General features: G+C 40.4%; 2 protein-coding genes across 2 annotated transcripts; one reads left to right on the forward strand and one right to left on the reverse strand.

The window, feature by feature from the left end:
* Nucleotides 1–4145: 4145 nt before the first annotated feature.
* LOC135485426 (BTB/POZ domain-containing protein 9-like) lies at nucleotides 4146–11647 on the reverse strand. The gene is made up of 10 exons (XM_064767430.1): nucleotides 11553–11647; nucleotides 10520–10769; nucleotides 10153–10288; nucleotides 9576–9806; nucleotides 8999–9263; nucleotides 8537–8756; nucleotides 7948–8177; nucleotides 7580–7769; nucleotides 7137–7323; nucleotides 4146–6865 (listed from the first exon to the last, which is right to left on the reverse strand). The coding sequence occupies exons 2-10, from the start codon at nucleotides 10702–10704 to the stop codon at nucleotides 6704–6706; spliced, it is 1806 nt and encodes a 601-aa protein (XP_064623500.1). The 5' UTR covers nucleotides 10705–10769; nucleotides 11553–11647; the 3' UTR covers nucleotides 4146–6703.
* Nucleotides 11648–11853: 206 nt separating this feature from the next.
* LOC135484604 (serine/threonine-protein phosphatase 5-like) lies at nucleotides 11854–17819 on the forward strand. The gene is made up of 13 exons (XM_064766237.1): nucleotides 11854–11974; nucleotides 12160–12329; nucleotides 12477–12548; nucleotides 12851–12998; nucleotides 13182–13303; nucleotides 13462–13527; nucleotides 13747–13845; nucleotides 14000–14105; nucleotides 14379–14521; nucleotides 14796–14883; nucleotides 15273–15492; nucleotides 15665–15746; nucleotides 16037–17819. Exons 1-13 carry the CDS (start codon nucleotides 11854–11856, stop codon nucleotides 16094–16096), a joined length of 1497 nt encoding a protein of 498 aa, XP_064622307.1. The 3' UTR covers nucleotides 16097–17819.
* The last annotated feature ends 162 nt before the right edge of the window (nucleotides 17820–17981 follow it).

Below are 17981 nucleotides of genomic sequence, written 5' to 3' on the forward strand. Positions count from 1 at the left end.
TAAGTCCTGATGAATATGAAATACAATGGCGCAAATACAAATCACTGATAATGATCCATGTCCGTGCCAATTTCTGAACGGAATGCCCACCAGTAATCACTTACGCATTACTACTGGTGTTTCTTTTAGTAGATCGCCTTTCTCGACATTCAGATTGGTATCTTCAGGACTCTCCTCCGGCGGGATTCCATCCTTACGGCGTGGGCTGCTGGACTCCTTAACCAGGTACGTCACGGCGTCACTGGAAGACTGCTCCGAAGTGTCATCAACAAGCTTATGGCTGCTCAAACCACCGATGTCAACAATATCATATCCAAATCCTTTCACTTTTGTCTTTACGCTGACATGTCCATCACCGTCGTCTTTCACGTCGTCTGCAGTTTTTCGGTTCTCTGCAGACCAGTTTTCAACTATTTCGTCAAGATTCATGTTATCTAGGTGAGACTCGATGGTTTTCAGACATTCCCTCCTATCAAAACTGAAGTGGAAGATTGGTAAAAAATCTATATGGTCGTTTTTGCCGCCAAAGCTTTTCCGAACATGCGTTGTCGATAATGCCAAGATTTGAACATCAGCTTTGGGCAGTTAATGGCATCCGCAGACTGATAACCGGTGCCTCTGCATGGCCGCCAGTCTGCTTGAGAGTACGCCGAATCTCGTTCTAACAATAGCGTGATTGGAAGAGTTGCATGTCATCGAAGATGTGCTGCATGGTCGCAGCACGACAGAAATGTCTCAAATGGTGACAAGGACAACCTTGGCCAAGACGGCGTAATGCCTCCTTCAGGGGACGGGGAAAGGAACTACGTAGTCGAGAGTTAACAAGTACGAGTAAAAGTACGTGTAAAAGCAGAAGAAAAGAACACAAAATGTTCTATATTCGAACCTTTCATGGTGATTCTGCCTCAGTATCCTTAGGTACGCTTTGAACTGACTGATAAGCATCGTCAGCCTCTTCTTTTCCTGGTCTCTCATCTCGTCCAGGAGTCGAGTCGTGTTCTAAAATTAAATTTTATCGCGTTTAACTGCGACTGCCAAGTATGTTCTTAAAGAACTAAGACGCAACCAGAAATTGGTGAGTCTGTGATGCTTGATATCTTTAAACATTGTGTCTCTTAAATAGCATGATATGGCCATATGGTAGCGGAAGTGAGCAAGCGCAAATACTGTATTAAAGTTTGCTGCAAGATTTACAGACGAGCAGAAAGGGGGGAAGCATCGTGTGAATTGCCCTCTTTCCACTGACTCCAGTCCCTGTGTTATGCACACTTGGTCTACGTGGCTTTGGGCGTGGAGACAACGAACACGACTGCAGATTGAGACTGCAGGTCCGGTTCTAAGAGACGTCTTCTCGCGATCCAGGTTGTATTTTATCACGGGCGCAGGGTGTACGGCCTACCTCTGATAATGTATTGGATATACGGCTTACTTGCAATAATGCTTTTCTTTCCTCCCTCTCACGATGGTGATGCAGGCTGTATTTCTTCTCGGTATATTCTCTCTGGTTCGCCGTAGCTTTATGCGAAGGGCGGAGAAACCATGGACGGGATCCTTGGGTCGATTTCTTCAATTCGGACAGTCTCTATAGGGATAGAAGAAGGTGCGTGAGGAAGTAAAGACACATATCGGCGACTCTGGGAAAATTAATGTGGTCCGTCTGTCTCCTGCCTATTTACTCCCTTTTTTAACAAAATATCGGAAGGCACGTTAAAGAAAAAACATTATTACGTCATGCACAAATGCAACCTTCATGTAGGACGTTTTGTTCTTGGCACCCCAAAGAACATTTTGTGTTTGACCTACCAGCTTCCACTTCTCAAATTTCGCATTGACCTGCTGATAAGAAACCAGAAGTTTCTGGAATTCTTCTTCATAGAAATTAATCTCCCTGCATCCTCGGCTATTGTCTTCCTTGTGGTAATTCATCTCACGAAACCTGAAATACACATAAATTCAATTTGTTATTGCGCCAGGCCCAGGTCGAGTTGAGCTCAATGGAAAGTAGGAACATGTTTAGGGAAGAACAGAATTTCTTCTTCTTCTTCTGGTATGCTTTGAGAGGCGGTGGGGTCTGGTGATGACCGCCTCCTCCAAACGATAAACATGAGTAGCTTTTGAATTGAGATAGATGAACCCCTCCATGGCACTCGCCTTTGGTAGACGACGTCGCCAACCGCAATAGCGTCTAACACACTCACAAGATGGAACACAGAAGAAGATGAAGAAAACTACCTTAGGATTCTGTTGTAAGGTCCATTGAAGTTCTTGGAAATATCATTAAAGACTTTGTAATGTTTGTTAGATTCCGAATCAGCCTCGTCCGCCATCAACATGTACGTTTTCCTCACTTCTTTCAAGTCTTGCACATCTGCAGTTAAGAGAAGACAAATTTGTCAATAGTGGCCCAAAAACGTTGCGGTTCTGAAGCAATAGCCAGTAAAAGACCTGCTCTATCATTTGCTTGAAGGGGTATCTGTATGGAAAGTTTAGTACTCAATATATAACAAGAATAACAAGAAGGGCACGTGTATGGAAAAGGCGATACTCATCTGACACCTCTGGTAGTTTCACCAGTGCAGTAGTAGGAGCAAAGGCAATGAGATGTTTTTGTACGCCCGTTTCATGAAATAAGGGGAACGTACCATTGGCCTGAATATGACTTCTCAGGGTTTCTGCCCATTCGCGCAACTTTGTGGAATAGTCCAGCTCCAATGCAGCCCGTCGCTGTAGCACAGATGCTTCAAGTTTAAGGTCACTGGAACGAGATGAAAATAATGCGAAAAGATTTTCTTCAGATCAAATCATGCAACCGACACGACCATGGCTGACGCGAGTTTACAGTAAGTTTACAACAGAAGATTTTAGGCACGAATTTGGCTTTGCAATCATGCCTTCATGTCTTATTATTCAGTTGCTTTTTGTCTCTATTGAATTCAGTTATTTGCCCCAAATCCAAATGGAGTTCAAACTCTACTCACTGCTTGCCTATCTTTAGGCGCTGGATAGCTCTTGCCGTCACTTCGGTGTCCATTAAATTTGCCTCATGTGATTTTATTTTGCCAAGTTTAGGATGTGACAATGTCGCCGGAGACAGTAAAAGTGCCCGCGCATTTGAAGACGTGGCGTCGCTTGCATCAACAATGCGCGAATGGCGTTGCGTCAGTGTGTGCGAAGTGACGTCATTGCAGCAAAGACGACACCGCTCGCGGGAACATCGCCTACGCAGTCACAAATAAAGTGCGGGAAATTCCCCGAGGAGCAGTAATAGCATTATCAACTAATAAACTGTCACAAGGATGTGTCTATCGTCGTCAACATCCTCTTCGTCTCGGCGGGAGATCACTTCGCAGGATGGAATCCAAACTTATAGAAGCCTGGAGAATCTGCTTTCCGGGTAGGCGCTGTGGGCCCACCGCATATACAATCCACATTATCCAGCTGCCTTGCAACATGCACACTCTGCCACGCCGAAGCCGGGCCGACACCGCTGTCTTTCAGACGCAGAGATTCCGCTGCCAGGATGTTTCTTATGAACCCACTGCCTGCTCCAGACTCCTATGTGTCTGCAGGACAGCGGTTAGGATCTCCATGAGTCAGGAGGACAGCAGTGGATAGATGGCTGTGCCCTTTCGTTTGGCCCTGGGCGGATGGGTCACAGCATGGCTGAAGATACAGCCTTGCGATGCCATCCCCAGGTGTCTGGGGACAGTTAGTAGTAGATCGGTTATAAAGGCACATCCTTGCAACAGAACCTCCAGGCGTCTGTAGGTCAGAAATTGATTGATGCTTGAGGGCACATCCAAGCATTGGGATCGATAGGTGTCTGGAGGACAGCAGTTGATAGATGGCCAAATGCACATTTATATCCTTTCCATAGGATTTACATGTTTCGGAGGATGGGTGAATGCACATCCAAGCATTGGGATTGCTTGTTGTCTTGAGGACAGCACAAGACAGATGGCTAAAGGTACATTGCAGTGGGAACTCCAGGTATCTGAAGTCGGCAGTAGACCGTTGATAGAAGGCTTAAACAACAGATCCTCATGACAGGATCGCTATGCTTCTTGTGGTCAGCAGCAGACAGATGGCTAAAGTCACATCCTCGAGACGGATGAAAGGGAACAATACCAAAACATGTCTTTCTTTCATTCCTGTTTATTTACAATTTACCCAAACTGAAAGTCTCTAAACTCTGTCTAAGGTGATAAAAACATCTATGGCTGGATTTAAATGTTGGTTATAAACATGTGCTAACAGCAAGGTGAACATCTGACCAGCAAACACACACAGGCTGAAAAAGTGAGCAGATTTTCGAAGAAGTGAGTGTCTATTAGACGCTCAATCATGAAGACCATTTTGTCATTCTGATCGTCTCTCGTTCCGGGCGACAGGACAAGGAAGTGAGCCTTACAAAGCCCTGAATGACAAAAGCGGATGGTCGTAGTGATATGGGTTAAAGTCAAAGATTTCAATGAGATTCAGATATTCCCATAAAAAGCCTAAGCTTGATCAGCTACATGCTACATGCCACAAGTGACAATGAAAATTCCTTTCACAAGATGCTACTCCACTGACCAATGTTTGCATTTGCCAAGTGGTTGCTAAGTTTTAAGTTCTCGCAAGAATTTATGAAGACAAGTCTTTATAAATTCGTGGTTCTAGGTCAAACTGATGAAGCAATAGCATGACCGAGGAACAGTTTGCATCAAAATTTAACAGAAATACAACAGCAGTTTGTTCACAATACCAAAGCACCATCTCCTCACTCACAAGAGAAACCCAAATTAGGAAAACAGAGTACGAATTTACTGGTATAATACACTCCATAGAACTAAGCACCAGTTGAGATGCCCTGCCTTTGTAACATAACCTTACATGTAATCAAGGACAGATTAGATCAACCATTCTGTATCCGTATCACATTCACATATGCACAAAGAAAAGCCTACAAAACAGTATATTGCGGCCCACTCGGTTTTTCAGCAACATGTGCAATTGCTAGTCTCAATATGGCTACAGATACTGTCTGGTGAGAAGGAAGGGAAACAACAGGCATCATCCAAGGCCCAGCTGCTCAGTTGGCATTAGGGACACTAACGCCATCCCCAGCCTAAGCATTATCTCCTGTAGAAAATATCATTTACAATAACCGCGTTAGGACTTAAAACCAATGTTTACCGATAGCGCAGACTGAGCAACTGGGCCCATAGCATTGTTCTTCTAGTCTACAGTACGCACACTTTATGATATATTACATAACATGGTATATTGAACATTTTTCAAAGATAATTTATCACAGACCAAAATTGCTCTAAGGTTTAAAATCCTGAAGAGGATCTCCCACGGTATGAATACCTGAAATGGTTTTTACACACCGATGTATTCTATATACTAGTACATCAACACATAGATTATACATGTAGATGAGCGATACAGTCAATAACTAAAGCTACAATACATTAAATAACGTGGGAAAGCAAACACGTGACCAAGGATCCAATTACCTTGCAGCATTACAGTCATTTCATTCAAATTAGGTGCATTTTTGAAAACTTTGATACAAGATCATTCCAACAGTAGTTTTGCAAATAAATTTGTACATTGTACTGTCAAAATACACGCATAAAGTCACTTCTTTCGTGCATTTACTTTGGTTTTACTCGAGCGATATGATGCCACAAAAATGTTTATCATGATGGTTTTTTCTTTGGTTATAGAACGGTATGATAAAACACAGAAATTAATCTTGGTAAAGAGACCAACATGATCTAGATTCTTCCATGTCAAAGATCAAATCCTTGAAAATAACTTTGAGAAAACTAAAGAGTTTACTTTATCACAAGTTCCTTCTTGTACTAGGAGTAAAGAAAATATCTGAGCAAAAACTCAACTGCAAAACCACAGAACGTAGCAGAAATATTATTACAACAAACCTCCATTGCAACTGCATTTCAGGTGTGATAGAATTGAAATTAACACTGCACTGGCGGGTCTCTGTGTGAAATCTAGACTGGGAGAGTGTAGCTAAAATGTAGGCCCAAACTGAGGCACTTTTTAACCAAGGGTGACCAAATGTGCATACATGTAGGTCTTTGTCAAACGCCAGAGAGTGTTAGAGCATACAATGATTTTATAACTTTCAAGTGGACTATTCCTTCAAAAACATGTATTATACACGAGGATGCGAGATATATTTCTTTACACCTAGTACAATTCAGCTCCATGCTAGTGTAATTTTCACCGGTTTTCATAAACAAACACATCATGTTTACAGGTTTCAATTGCCAAAAAAGCCTAACCTTTGAACAAGGGTTTACATGATGAAGTCATTATTCAATTTGATACACTATTTACAGGAATAAAACATATGGCAGTCCAGTCATTCGGACATTAACACACTAAGGACAAAGGAGGGATCCCCCCCCATTTCCAGGCCTAATGTTTCTGCATAACTCACAATCTACTATCATGAACCATGTAAACAAACAGATTACCAGTACATGCATGAATACAGAGAATTCGTCTTTGTAAATGGTAATTTGTCAGTAATGCAAAAACTCGATAGGTAAAATTGCCCAAATCTAGAGACTATACCTACATGTACGACCACCTCTTAGCATTCTGATAGAGCAAATTTTACACCCCAAGAATACCCACCCTCCCATTCCCTGACATACTGTACAAAAACAACCAGGCTCTTATTCTAAGCAGCTCCATCGTATATCATCTGCTCGACATTTTGATTCTGCTCCTCATGTTCTTCCATGACCACTGGATTCTCAGACTTGCTCTCCTCTGGGGGCGGGAGATACTGGGCAAGGGCAGACGCATCTGCCGGGGCTTCAAAGTGTACGCAATGGAACACCTGGAAACAATGAAGATGATATATCAATTGAAATTGGTAGTGATCATTTGACTTGGTTACTTAGTAGATATGTGGCGTAAAGCATAAACAGGATAGGAATCACTCTTGTTGACAAGCTTTTACAACAGTCTTTCAGTGTTTGGAAGAAACAAATTGTGCATGCTCGTTTTGGCCATCTCAACTGTAACGTCAGGAGGAAACCAAGTTTGAACTCTACGGTGATTGATTTTGGCCTTTTCTGAACTAGAATTGGCAAAAATTCCATAATCACCTCATTGGCTGTGTTGTGTGTGCCAACAATCCGCACGAATGTGACCGGCCGCTTCTTGAACACAATCGTCTGCCATGACTTGCACGCATCCCGAGACTTGTCGGCAACCATGTACCAGTTTTGCTGATCTGTTGATACCTCGACAGTGAAGCTGTAGCTCCTGTCGTCACAGTCCCACAACAGTAACCTGAACGAAATTAAAATGAAACTGTGAAATTAAGACATGGCACCTGGATAAAAATTTACTGGCAACAGAAAATGCTGACAGATGATACACTTGTTCCGAACTCGATACCAATCATCGAAAGGATGGAGCTAAGGCCAGAATTAAGGTGACATTGGTCTCTAGTAGTCTCTCTTGAGTTTAGAGCTTAAACAGATCTGAGTTTTGGGCCATTTTGGTTAGTTCTTGTAGTTCTTTTCAGTACATCACAGCCTCTTACCTCATCGACCCAATGATAAAAGGCTGGGCGAGCTGAACGACTATGGCCCCACTGCCAAGCTGATGGCACGTGTATCCACTGTCCCAGTCATAGTTCTTGGTGTCTTTATTGATCAGGGCATTGCGGCTCCGACTCACTCCCTCGATAACATTGGCACTTGCCTCAATCGTTGCAACATTATCTGTTGGGACTGAAAATACAGACACAATTTATCAAACTATTTTTATGGCATTATCTAAGAAGGCAATTCAAACAGTCTTCTCAAAGGATGTTACAATTATTGAAATGAGAGCAGTATGACAAATCACTGATGTGTATTGCTTCGTTGCCCAGTGCAGGTTTCCTATGGCACTCAGACAAGAACTTACCAATGAGACCATTTTCCATCTTGACCACCTTGTTACTGTACATGCATTCAAAGGCCACACAATGAAACACCCTATTGACCGTGTTGTGTGTCCCTACCACCTTGATGTATTTAGCAACCACAGGCTTGAAGTGGAGATTCTGCCACGACCGACAGAGATATTTCTGGTGGTCGATGACTCTGATCCAGTCCCGTTCATCCATGGACACATCTATGTAATATGAGTAGGATCTGTAGAGAGGAGAAAAGAAATGCTATTGATTATAGAGAATCATTTAGGAAGGACTTTTGGCAGGTGCTAGATGGCTCAATTGGTGGCCTCCTTGTGCCCAATATGCACAGTTAGGGAACTAAGACTTTGTGATGAAGTTATTCCTCAGACCAGCATGAAGAGTGTTGATGTACTTTGGATAATAGAGACCTCTACTGGCAACATTGATTTCTCTGATTTCACTACAATGAAGATGTGACACTCTGATCTCGTCTGACACACACTTTCATACATGTACTACACGAAAAAATGGCAGAACGTAGTCAAAAAAAACTTCAATCATCACAAAAAAGGTGAAAAGCAAACGGCATAAACTAACCTCATGTCTCTGTCCCACAGTAAAATTCTGATAGCATTTATGATATGTGGTGCACCGAGCTTGATAACAAGGCCTTGCCCGAGATTTTCATCAATTGGATGCCGACTGAACCCACGATCTAGGTCGTAATTTGTGACTTCGCCATCTAGCAGAGCTGCTTTGATTTCACCCTTGATAACCAGGGCACCATGGCGAAGGGTGGCCACGTTTTCATCAGGGACTGCAAAATAAAACAGATCTTTTAGCGCCTAACAATATGCAACATGCTGTCACAGTCACAGTTACTGTTACTGTCACAGAGTCATCACAGAGTCATCATCTTGGTACAAAATGTTTGGAAAGCAAAACCTAGTAAGACTTCTGTTCGTTTAGTCCAATTAGACTGAATCATAATTCTGCATCATCGGTGTTTGCTAATTAGAACTACTGACTAACTAGGAGCTACTTTTTCACAACCCTCACCTAAGAACCCTCTGTAATTCAACTCCATATCACGACATTCTGTTCGCAGCTTGATGGCATCTAATATTGCATCGGGACAAACAAGATGCGTCGGCCGAACAAAGTTCAACAGTTCTTTGATATTCATCAACGTTATTCGAACGGCCTGAACTATTTTTGAAATGTCTGCCTCAGGATTGTTTTCCCGCCAGGAACACACTGCTTGGAAGATATCAATCTCTGGTGCACAGAAGGAATCCCTTGATATGACTTCATACAGGGATGACTGAAAAATGAGATGGTGGGTTGAAAATACAGCTAAAACTCACCCAAGTCACACGTTTTGAAAACTGGACCAATTCATATCGGGATTCAGAAAGCCTGTTGTTTTGTACAAGAAGGGGTACATCAGTTATAAATTGGTTTTACCAAGAATAATTCTTGGTTTGGTTTCGCGCACGTCTGACAAATAGAAAAGTAAAGAGTGCGGTGTCCTTGAATCAGACTTATAATATAAGGGGTGTTTTTTTTAATAATGAGTATCGGGTAATTCAGAATACATCGTCTGAAAAAGAACATCTAAATCCTGGTCAATTACCTCGGATAAGACGAGAAAATTCTCTGATATGAGAACCTCTGCTGCATTTCTATCCATGAACTCAAAGCAAGTCTTTGATAACGACTGCAGCGTATAAATGTTGGCCATATCATAGATCAGGCAGACGTTTGTGATGTTCAAGATGTCCTTTAGATAATCAGAAATGGCAGTTTCCAACTCGATGAAGCCGTATTGGTGACTTAGGCCGAGCACATCCAACAAGTGCTCTTCCTGAAAACAAGAGGAAGCGTCTGATTTATAAGTTTTAAGGACAAGCGCAAAGAAAACCCAACTGTGGCCATAATATTGAAACGACCCTTTTGGTAGAAGTCATATTTACCATTTCAAAAGGACCCTGGCAAAACAACCTACAATTGTAAGTTCCATGCATTCACCATATGACTTAGGTAAATTTGCCTGACAGCCTTTCACTTCCTACTACAAAGGCAGCAAAATAATGGCCACAGCCCAAAAATATTCACCAAACATGGTTTATCGATAGTGAGCTAGATGACTACCACATCTATAATGGAGAAAAGATCTTTATCTTGATCAATGTAGAAGCACAACTACGCACCTTCATGGCACTCAGAGATATTTTGCCAGTGTAGATGTACTTCAGTAGAGACTTGAATGCAACAGCAGACTGATCAAGAAGTTCTATGTCAGTGCAATTCGGGTCAGACTCCTTCATCCCTCCAAACAACATCGCTCTGAAATAAAATAGACAAGATTTACATTGAATTTGGAATGCAAGAACAAAGGAAAACAGTGGAACAAAACACCCACTTGACAAAGAAATTGTATTTGCTCCAATTAGAGAGTTCAATATTTAACTTTGTACCAGTCGGAGAATGCCACTAAGAGCCACAACAAACCAGAGGCAAAGCGAAGACAGTGTTGTCACATACCATTATTTAATTATTTAATCATGTATCATTTACCTGAAATATTCTGATCTAGCAGCAAGAATGACCCTGTGAGCGTGGAAAGTTGTACCATCCACAATAAATCTGACATCGCTGTACTCAGAGTTTTCAAACAGGGCACCAATATTTTCTGACAATTGGCTTGTGTGTTCAATGTCTCCCATTGGCGTATGGGATCGGAAGTGATGGTGATCACACATGATCTTCTAGCCTTGTTGACTGGTTGAAAGACACCTTGCTGAGAACACGAAGATCTTAAGAAAACCTGGGAGTGTAAAAAAGGATATATTGTTAGGGAGAATCATTAGTGCCAAAGTGGGCCAGGGAGGTATATACAAGCAAAATTGAAGATGACATAGCCACTTGGGCCTTGAGCACAAATCGGCTATCAATCAGGAACTGCTTTCAAAAAGTTCCCTCTCTTCAGTACTTACTTTGAGTAAGTGACCTTCAGGAGGCAAACTCCTAAATACTGAAACTGAAAGTGGGTTGGCAGTCTCGAGTCGTTGATGAGTTGCCATGCCAACGTGATTGTGTCGTTGTGATGTGAAGGCAACGTCACCATATTATATATATACTACACTAAAATAGAACATTCTGTGACATCCCACAATAATGATGTCATAAACTTCATGTTGATGATTTGTTGATGATAATCGATTAATGGACATAGGGGCCTACTGGTGGTAAATTTCGAATACAAATTGACCCCTTGTTGGGGTTGTGCTTCACTTCTCACTAGTATCACTTTCCAGCCTTTATTATCATGCTATCAATCAGGTCATATATAGGCTACAACATGACGTCTTTCCAGTACGCAAAAAAAACAGAACAAGCACCCAAAGCTACAACAGTACAACGCTCTACTCAAAATATATGGCTGAAATTTGAATTTGAAATTGAATTTGTACATTTTTACATTTTTGGACTTTTCTGGTAGTGAGACTTTGGGTCAATAGTTTCGCGGTAATTTTACATTTTGCACATAAAAAGCTCTGTTTTAAATCATCTTAACATCATGTTCTATTATGAGGATACACATATTTACCTGATTATCATCAAGGAGCGAAAAGAAAAGTGTTTTTGTCCATCATTTTCAATGTCAAACAAAACGAACAAACATGGCAGCAAGGCTGAAATCCCCCAGCAGATGGAACACCAGAAAATCATGTCGAATGGACGAAATATACATATTTTCTATGTTCTTATAGCAAAATCCTGTTGATAACAAATTGTTTTAGTCATTATTTGTATAGATGTTTTATTTTTAAGTAATTATGGACAAACAAGTAATTAGATATGCCACCGATGTAACAGCTTAGGGGTCAAGGTCATTATAAATATTCAACATGGCTGCAACCGGTGTGAATGGAAATTCCTCCGAAAAACGTCCAGAATTACCCGAAATATCTGAAGAAACTAAACAAAAAGCTCAAGAGCTAAAGGAGAAAGCTAATGGATTCTTTAAAAGTAAAAATTACGGTCACTTTTAGTCAATTTAGAGCAGAAAATAAAGTTTGAATGAGGCAATGTAAAACTGAAGATTTTCCTCACTTTCAATCATTCCCTTTCTCTGTTCATTCATTCTTATAGCCTACAGCTTTGATATTTCTTTTGAAGAACAGGTTTGAAAATATCAGTTGCTCTCTTTTCAGATCAAGACTTTGGTCAGGCGATTACCTTCTACACTCAAGCCATCGAACTGAATCCAACTGAGGCCACATTCTATGGCAACAGAAGTTTTGCCTACCTCAAGACAGAATGCTTTGGATATGCTTTGTCTGATGCTTCCAGTGCATTGGATTTGGATCCAAAATATGTCAAGGTACAAGGTTTATTCAATAAACAAGCTGAGTAAAAGTCATTGAGACATGTAAAGCAAGTTTTGGCAAATTCAAAAATTGTAAAAGTTACATCCAGATGTGACGACGGTAAAACATATTCTCACAATATCATTTTACATTCTCTTCAGGCTTACTACAGGAGAGCGACTGCCAATATGGCCCTTGGTAAATTCAAACTTGCATTAAAAGACTTTGAGGCTGTAAGTATGTGTGAGACAAGCTCTGTGCTATTTTAAAGTTCCATTTCAGCAAAATGTTTCACTGACAGAAAAATCCATGATAAAATAAGAGGAAGTCAGTGTTCTGTTACAGTTAAGTTACATGAAGGCCTGTTGTAAAAGACTCACACTTGTATTTGTAAATCAACATCACTTGTTACTGCTGTTTGTCATGAGTTGAAACTATACTACTTTGAGAACCACCCAGAAATTCAAGTGTGTACTGGTAAAAATATTGTACAACTTTTTCAATTTTTCGTATACTCTTTTATTTTCCTTTGTAGGTGACCAAGTGCAAACCAACAGACAAGGATGCAAGTGCCAAGTATAATGAGTGCAAAAAGATTGTCACGAGGATTGCGTTTGAGAGGGCCATCTCCGTGGATGAAGCACATAAAAATATAGCAGATCAGATTGATATCTCATCTATGAGTAAGTATAAGACATTGCCCCTTAAATATTTATTGGCCTGATCAGAATTTGCACAAACTCAAAATTAGATTAGGATAAAATCAATTTAGAATGGTAGCAGTTAAATGAAGCAGTGCAATGAAACTCCTCAAACTGACAGCACCTGCTTCTATGGGTTCATTTTATTTTTGCTTACCTTTTTAGCCATAGAGGATGACTACAAGGGACCAAAATTAGAAAATAACACTGTCACTCATGACTTCGTGATGAGCCTCATGGATGTGTTCAAAAAGCAGGAAAAGTTACACAGGAGATATGCTTATCAAGTGAGTTGATCGCAATTCCAAAAATTTTTGTCTGGATACATATCTTTATAAATTGCCCTCTGGCACTGGGAAGAATGCTGATGTCCAGTGAAATCTTTTGACTTTGTCAAATGAAGATGTGTGTTGTTTGATGTTATTTTGATGTCTTTTTTTTCCAGATCCTCGTAGAAACAAAGAAAGTCTTTGAAAAACAGCCATCATTAGTAGATATACAAGTTGCTGAGGTAAGTTTGAATTAGCGTAACTAAATTATAGAATTCCAGTTTTATATTCAATGTGTATTTGCATAATTGAAAAGTCTCTTGTTAAATTTCAATTTTTGAATAAACGGCATAATAGGCCATAATGTGTTAGTTGCTTCAGAGAATTTGTCTGTTGGGACCTTTGTGCAGTCTCATCCCATTGCTCTAACATATACAGCTGTGCCTATACTTTCATTTCAGGGTAAGAAATTCACGATATGCGGTGACATCCATGGTCAGTTCTATGATCTGATGAACATCTTCGAGCTGAACGGATTACCATCAGAAGATAATCCATATGTATCCTTTTGATAAAATGAAAAGCAAAAACTTGTAAATTCTTAGAATAATATTCCTAATTAAGAAGCTGCATAGCTTAGTTGAAGAAACTGCGAATGTTTCTACAAGAGATGATTACAAGTTTCATGTTTCATTTTCCTTGACTTTCCATCAGTTATTTAATGGTGATTTTGTTGACCGAGGCTCATTTTCTGTAGAATGCATAATGGTTTTGCTTTCTTTTAAACTGCTATACCCGAACCATTTCTTCATGTCCAGAGGTAAGAAAACATTTTTTATCATGAAAAGTTTAGGCATTGCTGATTTATTTCACTGGCTCACTCTTCTGATGATAAGACAATGTATGAGGTTCAGTCAAATCTTATGTCTGGCACCAAACTGTGATTTGATGGCCACAAGTAAGTTTCGTGGTTTACAAATGCACCTGTCTGGAACTAACCTGAAGTTTTTACCACAAAAATCCATTATAATGCATTTTGATCCACTATTTGAAGAGTTTCTGTCGTGAAATGTGACCGTGTTTTCTTTTCTAGGTAACCACGAAAGCGTGACGATGAATCAGATGTACGGTTTTGAGGGTGAGGTGAAAGCCAAGTACACAGCCAAGATGGCCGAACTCTTCACAGAAGTCTTCAACTGGCTACCGCTATGTCACTGTATAAATAACAAAATTATAGTAAGTGTACCAGTATTTATTTAAGATTGCTGCTAAGAGAGCATTCCTGTCAGATTTATATAATGTTTTACATTTTGGTCATCAGGACGTTGTTGTGCCTCAGCCTGGTTTTAACCTGATTTGGATGCAATTGTAAAATTCCTTTTCATGTCTGCCTTGAACTAGGCAACTATAATAAGATATTCATCTCCTTACTTGTTTTTGCTATTTACTGATAAGGACTATGTACTGTAAAGGCTGTCGTATTCAATCATTTAATCGTTTTGTTTTACAGGTGATGCATGGTGGTTTATTTTCTAGCGACGATGTAACACTAGACGACCTTAGGAAAATTGAAAGGAACAGACAACCGCCAGAAAGTGGTAAGCAATTCATGTGTCAGCTTTAGTGTTGAATCATAACTCTCTTGTTCTTTGCACTAAGGTGATAGCTAATGTAGTCAAGTGCAGCCTCAAGCATAGCACTTGTGAGGCGATTGACTTCATGGTTCCCTAATGGGCACAACAGGTTCTTTATTTGTCCGCTGTGATATCTTACGGCACAGATACAAATGAGTTTGATTTCATGTCTCATTATTAAGACTGTGAGGAGCTTGGATTTTCAGCTTCTCAAAATCCATGGAGGTGCATGCTTGGATACCAGTTTGGTTTGCATTTTGAATCTGCCCTGCTGCAAGGTAGATGAGAAAGTTCACCCACTGAGATATGCTGCCCTGAATTTGTGAACGAAACTCATGTATTTGTTTCTACAGGTCTCATGTGTGAGCTGCTCTGGTCAGACCCACAACGCCAGAGCGGTAGGTCACCGAGCAAGAGAGGAGTCGGCATACATTTTGGCCCCGACGTCACGAAACAATTCCTGCAGAAGAACAATCTCGACTACGTAGTAAGGAGTCACGAAGTCCGAAGCGACGGCTACGAGGTGCTACACGATGGAAAGTGTATAACTGTCTTCTCTGCCCCGAACTACTGGTAAGTTTTTAAAAATTTCATACTGCTTTTCTATGTTTGTTTCATTCAGAGTTGGCTAGATACATTTATAGCCATGTATGTGTTCTGACATGAAGTAATTTGCCCTCTCTAAAATTTGTTTAATCATGGTGTCATACCAGAAGCAGTACAGTATTGTATTGTTGCTTTACAGTGATACTATGGGAAATAAAGGAGCCTTCATAACAATCAAGGGAGATGATCTCACACCCAAATATACAACGTATTCAGCAGTGGTAAGTATGAAGAAAACTTCCATACGCGGGTGACGTCACATTGACATCACATCAGATGGATATGGTGCTGCGCATGTGCAGTACCCTCCGCAGGAGGAATACCACACCGTTCTTGACGTAACATAACTTGAGCTCAAAATAGAGCAGTTTGTACGTCTTGACTGAGGCTGCGTCATTTTGCATTCCTTTGCCCTTCCTCACATGGCCTAGTTAAAAAAAGAAAGAGCCTGGATTAAAAATGCCAAGATTCTTATTTTGTTTTTCTTGACATCTGCTTTTCTCTTTTTCAGCCCCATCCAAACGTGAAGCCAATGGCCTATGCAAATTCGTTCCTGTCACTGTTTTCATAGTCTGCTCATCACCACGACCATAACCTCCTAGAGACTAGAGACTTCAACACATCCAAGCTATGGATGTCATCAATGATCTGACTTTATCAATCTGCAACAGACCATGTGTTGGCTGTGCAACGTCATGAAATACGTCATTTGAGTTGTGGCACTAAAAGCATATACAGATTTGCATGGTTGGTTTCCTGCTGTCACCTCTGTTTTTGCAAGAGCGGTCATGGGCGGAGTGAAGTTTTGAATGTGTTAGAACTGCAGGACAGGATGTAAGGATTCATTTATTCACATGTTACCCTAGAGGATCGTAGGGTGGCAGTTTAGTTTCTCATCAATCCCTTTAGCCTGAAAGCTAAAATGTCTTAAACACTTATAATCTGCACACTTTCATTGTCCTTTTAACAAGTACATGTGAAAGACGTATTGTGCTCCAGACACACAGCTCAGTAAAAGTGCTCAGTATTTTACAATGTGATATGATTGAATACCTGTAAATTTGTTCATACAATGTATCGCTCCCTTCTTTCTTGGTCGTCTGTCTAAGTACTGCTCCACAAATCTTAAACCTCACAGCTAATCGTTATCAGAAACGAAAGCAATTTTTTTCCCCTCAAATTTGCTCCCTAAACTTTTCTATACAGAATTGTAGTGTAAAGGTTGTCCATATGTGACTGACAGTTTTGCTAAATCAAGACACCATTGTCATTTATGGATAATGTTGGGAAAATAACTGCCAACAAGACAGGTTTAGTCCTTTCGGCCCTAAATTTTCCTTCATAAATACGTCACTACAGTGTTGTATAGTTCTAATGAGCCACCAGTTTTAAAATACAGTGAACACAAGCAGAGTACCAGTCGCAACCTTTTAGCGATATTCTCTCAAAGTACACTGGGCTTTTAGTGGCAATTTGAATGCTCATCAACTGGTGTAAATTGATGCTGGATAAGTGATCATGTTTTATAAGTGTGAATGTATTGTGATGACTATACGTAATAGCTGTGTATGTAGAGTCTGGTTCTGTGGGTGACATGTTCAGACTACTTCTCATCCTCAGTGATGCAGGGGTCAACATTCACTTTTAGAAAAAGCCTGTTGTGGTGGCCAAAAGTCAGGCTTCTCACAACTACAGATGTATTTGTACCGGTATACGGAAATTGAGGTCGCATGTGCTGCCAAATAGGGTTGAAGTTTGTTCTCTGTGATGAAAATACTTTTGTATTCTATGTACTTAATGTTAAGGTATTTTCTTTCAAATGTATGGCCAGAAAAAATGAATTTGTCTGATAGAGGTGTGTCCTGAGGACAGACCAAGTAAAATTGTTAACAATATAACAGACTGTCCATTTTGGACTGTTTCTAAATTCATTTCTTTGATTTCTGGGTTCAGATATTCCAGCGTGCTCAAATTTATTTCAAGTGTAAAGGAATGGTCTTCAGGAAAAAAACACTTCAGTTTCATGATGTGAACCAAAAAAATTGGGGCCTTGGAACTTTTGACAAAAAACAGATTTCAGGTCTGGTATCTACTGACAGAAACCGCAATCACTCCTTCTGTATTTGAATTAAACCCTCTCTTTCACCAAAGCTTCATCTTCTTTCCGTATCACACAGCATATTGTGAATTCTGTAATATGTGTCTGTATCAATTGTTTTATGGTTCATAAACATGATTAATTGATTTATGTTCAGATAAACTGAGTTACATAAAATTAAAAGAAATTTTTATTACATTGTCTCCTATTCCTTGATGTTTCTATCTTGAAAGCCGGAAAGCTCCTCGTTAAAACGACAGACACCTGGGCACCTCAAATGAATAGGAGTAAGAGACACAGCTGAGTGCTAAACATTCCGGCTTGCAGACACCAATGTCGAGGGAAAACTGGGGGAACG

Source organism: Lineus longissimus, chromosome 3 (assembly GCF_910592395.1).
Source record: "Lineus longissimus chromosome 3, tnLinLong1.2, whole genome shotgun sequence".
Taxonomy (NCBI): Eukaryota; Metazoa; Nemertea; class Pilidiophora; order Heteronemertea; family Lineidae; genus Lineus; species Lineus longissimus.

Excerpts from the sequence above, each read along its gene's own strand:
- LOC135485426 (XM_064767430.1), bottom strand. The coding sequence starts at position 10,704 with ATGTGTGATCACCATCACTTCCGATCCCATACGCCAATGGGAGACATT. Across the intron at positions 8,757-8,998 it reads GAATTACAGAGGGTTCTTAG|TCCCTGATGAAAACGTGGCC; the intron begins GTGAGGGTTGTG and ends TTTATTTTGCAG. Across the intron at positions 6,866-7,136 it reads CACACAACACAGCCAATGAG|GTGTTCCATTGCGTACACTT; the intron begins GTGATTATGGAA and ends CATTGTTTCCAG.
- LOC135484604 (XM_064766237.1), top strand. The coding sequence starts at position 11,854 with ATGGCTGCAACCGGTGTGAATGGAAATTCCTCCGAAAAACGTCCAGAA. Across the intron at positions 14,106-14,378 it reads CCATTTCTTCATGTCCAGAG|GTAACCACGAAAGCGTGACG; the intron begins GTAAGAAAACAT and ends TTTCTTTTCTAG. Across the intron at positions 14,522-14,795 it reads GTATAAATAACAAAATTATA|GTGATGCATGGTGGTTTATT; the intron begins GTAAGTGTACCA and ends TTTGTTTTACAG.